The following is an 11467-nucleotide window of genomic DNA, read 5'->3' as shown; positions in this document are numbered from 1 at the left end:
GACCCCCACTGCCTGTTCTGGGGCCGCAGGTTTGTCAGCTTTCAGCTGCGGATGATGGAGGAGAGGACAGAAGGACGGATGGACTGGATGGACAACATTCCTGTAGGGGGGGGGCGGGGGTTACCTGTCCGCGCGCTCAGGCTGCATGGAAGCAACCAGGAAAAAATAAATAACTTAGAGCCCAAACAACAATTAAGTTTATTTTTCTGCAGGTCTAATTTCTCTACTGATAAGAAGAAAAAAAAAAAAAAAAAAAAAAAAAAAACATAAAAATCAACATTCCATCATTTTTATTCAGAGGTACTAATTTATATTATTTTAGCAACTTTTGGACAAAGATTCATTTTTAGAAGTTTAAATAAAATGAGATCAACGTCACAGAAAAACAGTTTTGTTTTAATAAAGACTCTAATTCTGCTTTCTTAGCTTATTTATTAAAGCTCCTGTAACCTTTAGAGGTGATAATATACAGTAAGCAGTAAATATTCTTACTGGAGGAACTGGTTTCACTGGTTTTATGTTAAAAATAAAACTGGTCTGGAAAAGTCTTGTTACGTTTATTTCTTTACTGTAAGTATTTTATAAAAGTCTTTTCACTGAACTTTACATTTAATTTGAGTTTATTATATTCATCTAAACATTTAACAATCAAAATATGCTGCTTTTACCACTTCAGGACTATTTCTGTTTTCTACCTCAATGTGAATTTATCTGTATTCATATAAAAATAAATAATGAATCAGGAAAATATTGGTGCCAGATCGGTGAGGAAGAGTCTGATGATGATGAGAGCTTCAGAGATGAAGAATCCTCCAGAAATCCTGAGAATCACCAATAAATAAAAAAATCCCAGAGATGAACTGATGACTTCCGGTTAGAACTGCTCTTTGTAATGCCGCCACTGTCCACCAGAGGGCGCCGCCGCTGCTTTTTAGGGCAAAGTTTCTGATATTTAATTTATAGGAAAAAGGATTTAGAAATTGATTTGATGAAAACTAATTGTGTTTATAGAAGCTAATCGTAAACTATGATTCATATTATTGGACTGCAGAGAAAATATTTCTGCAGCAAAAAGCAATCTTTAAAAAAAAAAAAATAGAAAGAATTTGGAGGATAATCAATTAAAAGTGTTAAAGAGGATGAAGATAGATATGAGAAGATTAAGAAATATACAGATTTATTACAGCGGAACTGCTTCAAAACATAAAAAAAAAAATAGACTGGGAGCTGGAGAGTTTTCTAAAAATGAAGGAGAAATATAATTTAGATAAACATTAATTTTACAGATAATTTGTTGTTTATTTTGGGATTTATAGAAATAAACTGAATTGAGTTCTGGGATATGATGTTCCTGAGTTGTGTGGTAATTTATCTTTGCAATTTTAACACCAAAGTAAGAGTTAAAGACAGAAATCTGATAAAGGAAACGTTAACAGGTAGAAATAAATCTATTAGGAGGAGATGGGAAACTCAGACTCGCTTGTTTTATTCTTCTAATCAGGGAACCAACAGCTTCCTGTTCTGTTACATCAATTTAAGCAAAGGCAGAATTAAAAACAGCAGAAAAAAAAAAGTTAAAATGTAATTTATTTATTCAGCATAAAAACAATTGATCCGTTATGTTGTGGTGACTTCATTCATCAAAGACGGGTTTTTAAGAAAATGGCGGCTTATTAATGATGGAGAAGGTGAGTCGCTCTTTTCATGTTTTTATTATTATTTAATAATCTGTAACATTAATGAGGAACAGATCTGGGAAAGTTTGAAGCTCTGCAGCTTCTTCACTAATGATGATGATGATGATGAAGGTCAGATCAGATCCTGATTATCAGAAACTTTCAAACGGGCCTAAAACCAGAAACTGCTGGTTCTGAAAACCCTGATTGATCAGAACAGCGTTCAGGATAAAAACCCGGTTCTGAGACGATCAGAACCTCCTGGATCTTTACTGGAAACGGATCTATTCTGGTCTGGATTCACTGATGGTTCTGGTTCGGGTCAGAATCTAAAACTAACCGGAATGACATGAAACAAACGCATCGGTTCTGGAGACGGAAAACAACCGGATCACCTTCTGATAAAAAACTCTTTTATAAAGTCATCATACAAACAGAGCAAGTGATGACAGAGTTCTGGTTCCTGTTGGTCCGACTGATCCGAACCAAACAGGTTCTTCCAGGTCCGGTTCCAGAGTCCGGTTCCATCCAGATGTTCTGCAGAACTTCTCGCGGTTCCGGCCCTCAGAAGTCTTTGTAATGCAGCAACCTGAACACAAACAGAACATGGCGTCAGTCAGAGAGCGACCCGCTTCAGGCGTTCTGCATTTTCACTGCAGGGCGATGCATTCATGGCTGCAGAAAAGCTGGGAGATCTCAGCTTTTCCACATTAACAGGAAACTGTTCCAATAGCTGAACAACAACCAGTGGAATAAAAACATTAACATCAGATTTACTGGGTCCTAAAAACACGGACCAGTTCCTCTCTGAACACCAAGGAGCGCTGCAGCGCCACCTGGTGGCAGCGACAGCAGGACGCCTGCTGAAGTAAAGGAGGATTAAAACCTTCAATCATCTTCAGAACGGACGGCTGCCTGGATGCTCCTCCTCACATTGATTCTTCATTTCAGGAGAAAGAAGCTTTAAAATGAGCCGATTTCAGCAGGAAAAGCATCAGAAAAAAAACTAAATATATTATTTTCTTCCATTTTCAAGCTTTTATTTGTCGATTCACCTCCATATTAATATTAGTTTTGTTCCTGGTGGATCATCGACCAAATTTGTGGAGTCAATCCTCTTATGATGCTGTAGCAGAGACGTTCAAAGAAAAAAAAAAAAGAAAAAGAAAAAAGTGGGAGTTTAAATTGGCATATTTACGAGAATAACCCCCAAATTTAGGTGATCATAAAGATGCAATTTTAAAAGGAAACAAGTAGAAAATGTAAGAGACTAAGAAAAAACCAGTAAATTTATTTGTTTTTACTTTAAAAACTTCAATGGGGCCAATCTTAGCGTCTCATTCCATCGCTTAGCCCCCCCGTTAATGATGCTTCTGCTTTATGTAGCAGAATTTTAAGTGTATTATATCGTCTCACTGTTCCACAAATTAACATGTTTAAATCTTGCAAATTTTATACTTTAATACTAAATTTGTGTGTTTATTCTCGTAAAAATGCCACTTTAAACTACAATTTTAAATTCCATTTTTCTCGTCTTTTAATGGCTCTAATACGCCATCTTGATCCTCTAAACCAGAGGTCACAGATTAACGGATCGTGGTCTGGATCCTAATTTCCCTTGCTCCTCTTCTCCTGTTAATACGGTAAAGCCCTGGGGAGCGTCCGGCTCCAGGCTGCACGTGATCCAAATGAGCCAATGAGCTGTCAGTCTGGGTTGCTGCTGCTGCTACTTTTAGACACAGCAGGCAAACAGTGGCAAGCCGGGCGATGGGAAAGAAGGAGAAGACCATGAGAAAAAGAGAGCAGAGAAAGTGTGGACTGCTGGAAGAACTGTGGTGAACTGGTGAAAGAAAAGTGAAATGGCGTGCTCAAAGATGACCCTGCACATTTAGAGGATGTTTGGCTCAACCTGCTGCTGTGAAGCAGGATTCTCCACCATGAACAGAATCAACAATAAATCTGGATCCAGGCTCAAAATGAGCTCCTTGATATGTGCTTGAGAATGGCTTAGTCTCTGGTTAAACCCAGGTTTAAAGCCTTGCAGGGCAGCCTAAAGCCCACTGCCAACATTAAGACAGAAAAAAGAAAGAAAATAACAAACGCTCAGTTCAGGGGTTTGAGAAAATATGGGAATCAGGAAATTCTCTATAAACTAAACTGAACGATTGCTGTTCTCTGCTCCAAAAACACTTTAGATTTTAAAATGGAAAAAATTTTCTAATTTTTATATTATTTATTGAAAAAGTCAATGTATAACATGGATGCATAAAAACCTCATTTTATTTCAGTGTTAAATTCTGTTTAAAGTAAAAAATAAAAAAATGTGTTCAGACATTTACTGGTTGATAATTTTGTTTTCTTTATGATTTTTAATTTTTAAATCATGAATCTTGGAGAATCATGTTAATGTGCGTCAATTTAAATCTTAAATTTCTTAAAAAAAAGAAAAAAAAAGAAGAACTTTCCAATAAATCAAGTAAAGCTGAGATTTTCAAGCTTCTCTGCAGCCTTGAACGCATCATCTCCCTTGTGTTCCGTCTGCAGCTTCGATTAAAGCACACCTGGTCTGCAGAGAGCTGTTGATCTGAACGGTTCTGATCAGGTTCTGATCAGAACCGTTCAGATCAGCAGAACACGGGTGTGTGAGCGGGAAGCGGCTCCTTCCCGTCTGTTTGCCTCCGTCATCTTTAAGCTCCATGAGATCCCGCCTCTCTGCTGACGGGAACAGGAAGCACTACCATATATGGGCAGCAGTTTCCTCCTCTGCTTCTGTCTCGACTGGAATGATCAGAAATAAGGATGTTTGTTCTTCTGACCTGAACAGGGGGGCGTGGCCTTTGTTGTTGGCCAATGAGAAGAAGCCGCTGTGAGGAGAGAAGTCCAGGCAGCTGGCTCGATAGACGATCTTCCTCTTGGCGACGGGGAAGTTGGAGAAGACGCTGAGGCTGGGCAGGTGGACCTGAGCGGAGACAGAAGGAGGTTAGCGTCGCCCGGGTTTACCACCATCGTCATGGCGACCCACTGCGGCAGCTCACCAGCCGCACGGCCTCGTCTTCGGCCCGCGAGGCGATGGCCAGGATCTCGGAGGTGGGGTTGAAGCTCAGCGCGGTGGCCGAGGTCAGCAGGTTCATCACCGCCCTGAGCGGCGCCGGATTGGACGAGCTCAGACACGCCTCCTGGGAGTAGATGTTGACCACGCCCGCCTCAGAGCTGAAACAGAGCGAAAGGTCAGCGCCGAGGCACAACGGCCGGCCAACAAGCCAGGAGCTCGGCGAAGTGGGCGTGGCTTACCCGCAGGCCAGGTAGCGGCCGTCGGGCGACGCGGCGATGGACGTCCCCTTCACGCAGCCGTCGTCCGTGAACCTGTTGATGCAGCGGCTGCTGCGCGCGTCCCACACGTACACCTCGCCGTCCTCTGCAGACACAGCCGGTCAGGGGGACCGATGGTGATGTCACAGGAGGAGGAGGGGTCACACGCTCACCTGAGTTTACGAAGACTTTGCTGCCGTCGTGAGAGAAGGCGGCGCCGCTGACATCACCGTTGATCTTCATGCTGCGGACGACCTCATTGGTCTGAGGGGAGAGAGAGCAGAACCCGAGGAAAGGTGAAGCAAACAGGAAGAAATGGGCCGACAGAACCGGGCTGCGACCGGGTCAAAGCAGAACCAGCGGGCCTCAGCAAATGGACCAGAACCGTCCCGATCCGTCTCTGCTGCGGACTGAAGCTGAACGGTTCTGGTGGGTCTGCAGGCCAGAGATCTGACCCTGTCCCTCAGAACCGGTTCAGAACTGGTTCAGAACCCGGGGTTCTGAACAGAACCAGAGAAGCAGACTGACCTTCAGCGTGAGCAGGTGCAGATATCCGTTGGTGCCGGTCAGCAGCAGGGCGCCCCCCTCAGGACACACGGAAAACTCCTTGACTCTGGCTTCATTCAGCCCTAGAACAGAGAGGCTTTTATTGTGAAAGGGCAGCGAGCAGAAAGGCGTGTGAGGACGCTGGGGGACACTGACCCCTGACGCTGTGGACCGGCACCACCCGGCCCTCCATCATGTCGTACAGGTAGAACATCTTGTTCCTCAGGCTGGTGGCGATCACCGTCTCGCCGTCCAGGCTGAAGCGCGCCTTGTGGACGGGGAACCGCTCCAGATGGATGCTCTGGATCTTGGGGTTGGTCTTACCGTCCACCTGCAGAGGAACCGGGTTAACGCCACGCCACCGCCAAGGTCTCAGCGGATGGAGGCGGCCCCTACCTGGAAGAGGGAGATGGAGCGGTCCATTCCCGCCGTCATGACGACCTGAGCCGAGGGGTGGAACTGCACCGTGGTCAGTTTGTCCTCTGAGGGACGGGCGCTGTTGGCGTGGAGACACTTCTTCATCTGAGGGACACAGAACGGGTTTAATCCGGATCCAGAGCTCGGAACCAGAGATCCGAGGAAAGTCCGTAAACCGACCCTCAGGATGCCGCTGGGGAGACTTTCTGAGGACGCCACAAAGTTTCCCGTCCTCCGCAGCATGTCGTCGTCCTCCTCTTCCTCCTCCTCCTCTTCATCATCTGGATGAGCTGCGGGAGCGAACAGACGGTCGGGTCAGAACCGGGAACCGGAGGAGGCGATAGATGGACGTTATATACGTAGACGCCTCATTAGACGCTGGCAGCAGAGGCCAACGTGCCGGGAGGGCGGCCATCTTGGATCAGACCACAGACAGCTGCAGTGAACAGGAGGCGCCTTTGATCTGATTTTAATCACAGACGAGTCAGAAAATATTATTATTGGTAAAATATATATTATTTTATATTAATATAAGATTATGTTTTACAAATATATATATATATATATATATATATATATATATATATATATATAGTGTATTAATATTATTTATCATTTTAAAGATTTGACAAATAAGTAAAAAAAAGATTAACATAAAATTAATTTTAAAAAATATATAACTTTAAACATTTTTAATTACCTTTTAGTCAGATTACACAGATTTATTCAGATTAAAAACTAAACTGAACTCAAACTGGATGAAATTTATGCAAAGTTTGCAATTAAATATTAATATGATAAACAGTTTTATATGAATATTTTATAATGTTATGTTTTACAAATATATATTTATATAGTATATCACTATTCTTATTTGGTATATTTCTATAGAGGAATTGTATTTTATTTATTTTATGTTATTTTTATCTTTATATAAATTTTTTGTCAGATCTTTAAAATAATATAATACACATAATCTGGCTGCTCAGTGGAGCAGTGGGGGTAGCACTGCTACTTTGCAGCTGGAAGGTTCTGGGTTCGATTCCCAGCCCGGGGTCTTACTGTATGGAGTTAGCATGTTCTCCCTGAGCATGTGTGGGTTCTCTCTGGGTACTCCAGCTTCCTCCCACAGTCCTAAACCATGCCTGTTAGGCTAACTGGCTTCTCTAAATCCTCCTTAGGTGTGAGTGAATGGTTGTTTGTCCTGTTTGTCTCCGTGTTGCCCTGTGATGGATGGACCCGGACCTGTCCGGGCTGGACCCCGCCCCTCTGTCAATCTAAAGCTTTTTGTTTATCATATTAATATTTAATAGCAAAATATATAACTGAATAAATCTCATCCAGGTTTCTGACATGGAACAGGTTATTGTAATATTATCTCTGACTCTACGTTTATCTAAGTCGCCTCCTATTCATTCTGACAGCAGCAGACTGAACTGTGGTCTGATCCAAGATGGCCGCCCTCCATGCTGTTTATAATGTCTATGGTTACAGGAGTGTCTGCTGGACTCACCTTTCTTCTTCTTCTTGAGTTTCTGTCGGCTGCTCTGAGCCCAGGATGGAGTCCCGCCCATCGACTTCTGGAACCTGAAACCAAAGTTTGCTTCTCAGATGAAACGTCTCCAGGAGTTCCACAGGGAACCGTTCTCGCTCTCATGTGTTTCATCTTCCAGCGGACATGTTTAAAACTCGCTAACAGAGCTGTTTTAATCCTGAACCTTTAGAGACAACATTTCTTTAGCAGATCAAAGGTCACCGAGTCGTTGGGTCGACTCGGTAGCAGCAGCAGCCTGGAAGCTCCCCGCTGGGCTAAAGGAGAAACGCTGTGGTGGGTTCTGGTAACTCACTGCTCCTTCATCCTCTGCTGCAGCTTCTGTTTGGACATGATGGTCTCTGCTTCTCCTTTCATCAGGTTTCTACGGAAACGGTGCCTCATGTCCACCCTGACAGAGACAGAGAGGGACACTGCTGAACGGTTCACAGGTGAAAACAGGAGGAAGAAGATGCTTGGCGGTGGGGACGGACTCTTCCTCCAGCTCGTCGTCTTCGTCCACCCAGGCGGCTTTCCTGGACTCCAGCTGCTGACGCGGCTCTTCGTCCCCCTCAGAGTCTTCATCCCCCCCCTCTTCGTCGTCCAGCAGCAAACAGCTGGTCTGCTCCTCATCCTCCTCCTGCAACATCAGGAAACATCTGAATCTTTAGAGTTTAGGAGAGACACCGAACATCACAGCTGATGACGGGAGGCTCAACGTCTTTAAAAGCAGGAAAACCTTTGGTGTGTAAAAGGTAGTGATGTCATGAGATGAGCCGAAGCTTCGGGACATGTCGAGTAACGGAGGGGGCGTTTCTGCGAGGCGCGTATTGAGGCGTGATTCTTTTAGGGGAGGAGCCAAAATCGACGACGTCAGAAGCCATAGCTTGTAATCGCTTCAGGAAGTGGTTCGAATCGCCCGGAACTTCGACAGGCATTTGATTTAATTCAGTTTATTTATATAACATCAATTCATAACACACATCATCATCTTTTGAAAGGTGCGATAAAACTTAATTATTTTGGGCAATGAGACTAATTTGTATTATTTGCACAGGTACAAAGGTGGATTGGTAAAAACACAAAAATTAGATTGGTTGGTTTAACCAGAAAATTGGTTGAAAACATAACTTCCGACCCGATTAGAACCAAAATCTGTGGAAAAACTATTATGTTTAAACAAAAATGACTAAAACCTTTCATTTTATCATTATTTTGCACAAACACTTTCACTGCTTGAGCTTATTTCACTACAATGGCAGAAAAACAGTGAACCTTAAATGATTTTTCTCTTTCTTTTACACTAAAAAAAATTACTAAAGATTTTATTATTAAGACCAAGCATTTCAATTTACAAAATCATAGATCATATAACCAACTGTAATTCTGCTCTCCACCAGTAGGTGGTGACATGTTCACACGAAGCTTCATGAACTGTGGGGATCATTGATGCAATTTGGCCAAAAGAGTTCAATTAGGCTTCATCTCACCATCACTACTTTATAGTGACCTTTAAGAGGTCAAAGGTCAGTGTTTGCTTTATGCAATAGTTTAACAGCAACTAAAGATGCTGGGCAAAGTCAGGAAAATGACCATATTTGGTAAAATTAGCTTCCTGTTCCACTCGTCTCTGTCTGCATCCATGTCAGGGATGGTTTCAGCCTTTCGTTTTATAGTTTGAAGTGTTTTAAAATCCCATCTTTTACAGTTTATCGTTAAAATTAAGAATAATAATATGGACGATTCAGCCGTTTTAATTTTCTCTTTGTTTCATACTTTTCCTCCCAGTTATCACTCAGCTTATATGAATTAAAGTTCATTTCAAATTGACTCTTAGTTTATTTACTGTTTTTACTGCACTTATTGTTTTAAAATTCTGATTTAAAATCCTGGTCCAGCAGCATCCTCATTCACATTTCCCCCTAAATTTTCACATTATATGTACACATTATTTATTGGCTGCATCTAAAAACATCAAAAATATGAATATATATATAAATAATACAATATAACCTCCAATAACTTAGATATCATTGTTCTAGGTCATCAAATTAATTCAGTTTAGTCTGTCCAATCAGCTGCCTGCAGTTTCTTTAAATGTCCAGCAGGTGTCAGTATTTCTCAGACCGAATCAAGACGCCTCATTAACCATCACTACTTTTCGCTACTTTGATGTGTAAAAGGCCATTTAAGGGCTTCCGGTCTGACCTCCAGCAGCTTGTCCAGCAGGTCGTCCTCCGTCCCGAACACCAGCGTCTCCAGCTGCTTCACAGAGCCGTCCTCTTCTCCCAGAACCGCCAGCTTCTTCACGTTCTGCCGCCGCAGTCGCTCCTCTCCCTCCGGGTCCAACGTCGGAGATCTGCTCCTCTTGTTAAGAGACTTTTTATCCACGGTCAGTGGAAGTTTGATGACGTCAGTGCCCTCCATGTCTTCCCGCAGAAAGCCGCCGATTTAAAAGCCGCAGGAGAAAGAAAAGCTGGATTCTAGCAGATATTTCTAACCCTCATGTGCTGGATCTATTTTTCCGCCTCACCACGATGACGTATTTCCGGGGACAAGAAATCTAGAACGAGAAGGCAAATAAAAGTCTGCCACCAAGCGGTCAGACAGATAACTGCAGCCTGCTGAAGAAAACTGGAACCAATGAACTTTATCTTCATTTTCTGTCTGGTTTAACTAATCAGGAGCTGATTATATGGAAAATAAAAATAAGTTTTATTTTTTTATTAAGAAAATAATGAGAAATTAAATGTTATTTCTGGGCCTAATGCATCATTGTACAGCAGGAACAGGCAGACTAACTTCTTTCTCTCTTTGCTTTCAATCTGCAGGTTTACTAGTGGTTCCTAGAATTTCTAAAAGTAGAATGGGAGGCAGATCTTTTAGTTATCAGGCTCCTCTCCTGTGGAACCAACTACCAGTTTTAGTCCGTGAGGCAGACACCCTGTCTACTTTTAAGGCAAGGCTTAAAACTTTCCTTTTTGATAAAGCTTCTAGTTAGAGTGGCTCAGGTTATCCTGAGCTATCTCTATAGTTCTGCTGCTATAGGCTTAGACTGCTGGAGGACATAGGGACCCCTTTTTCATCATTGTGTTCCATTCTATCTCTATTCTCCCACTCTGCAGAACCTGTTAGTTCAATCTCTAACGTTCTGCTCTCTCTTCTTTTTCTCATAGTAGCTTCATCTGGTCTGTTCCTGTTTGGCTGTGACTCCATCACGGAAGAGTAAAATCAGCTTAGCATGCATGCCGAACTCAACAGCATTTGATTTAATTCAGTTTATTATATAACATTCAATATCATAAAAAGTAATCTTTGAATCATAAACTAATCATTTTAATAGACTAACTTGTATATTACTATACAAAGGATTGTAAAAACCAAAATTAGATGGTTTATTACAGAATAATTTTGAAACAAATTCCGACATTAACCAAAATTGAAAAACTAATTATGTAACAAAAATTACATATAAACCTTTCAATTTATCTCATTGCCACACATTAACTCTAGCTTATTCACTAAAATGCAAAACTGACCTTAAATGATTTTCATCTATTTCTTTACACTAAAAAAAATACTAAAGATTTTATATTAGACCAAGCTTTCAATCAAAATCAAGACAATAACACAACTTATTTGCCCACAAGTAGGGACATGTTCACAAAAGCTCTCTAAACGGCGGATCATGATGCAATTGCAAAGAGTTCAATTAGCTTCACACCATCACTACTTAATAGTGAGCTAAGGAGCAAAGGATGTTGTAGAAAAAAGTTTAACAGCAATAAAGATACGGGCAAATCAGGAAAATGACGATTTGAAAACTTAAGCTCCTTTCACTCTCTCTGCTGATCCATAGTAGGGATGGTCAGCCTTGTATGTTGAAGTGCTTCAAAATCCACCATCATTACAGTACGTAAATAAGAAAAAGACATTGCGTTATTTCTCTGTCACTTTCCTTTTCACCACTCATTGAATAACCACAATG

The 11467-nt window shown here is 41.9% G+C and overlaps 1 protein-coding gene across 1 annotated transcript; it reads right to left on the bottom strand.

Moving 5' to 3' along the window:
* Positions 1–1467: 1467 nt before the first annotated feature.
* utp18 (UTP18 small subunit processome component) lies at positions 1468–10037 on the bottom strand. Its single transcript, XM_038305692.1, has 13 exons — positions 9688–10037; positions 7974–8119; positions 7796–7891; positions 7462–7535; positions 6129–6238; positions 5928–6053; positions 5688–5862; positions 5514–5614; positions 5159–5249; positions 4968–5091; positions 4712–4886; positions 4493–4635; positions 1468–2265 (listed from the first exon to the last, which is right to left on the bottom strand). Exons 1-13 carry the CDS (start codon positions 9904–9906, stop codon positions 2241–2243), a joined length of 1605 nt encoding a protein of 534 aa, XP_038161620.1. The 5' UTR covers positions 9907–10037; the 3' UTR covers positions 1468–2240.
* Between the last annotated feature and the right edge of the window lie 1430 nt (positions 10038–11467).

Source organism: Cyprinodon tularosa, unplaced genomic scaffold (assembly GCF_016077235.1).
Source record: "Cyprinodon tularosa strain WSP-4 unplaced genomic scaffold, ASM1607723v1 ctg560, whole genome shotgun sequence".
NCBI lineage: Eukaryota > Metazoa > Chordata > Actinopteri > Cyprinodontiformes > Cyprinodontidae > Cyprinodon > Cyprinodon tularosa.
This window is presented reverse-complemented; position numbering and strand designations above follow the sequence as displayed.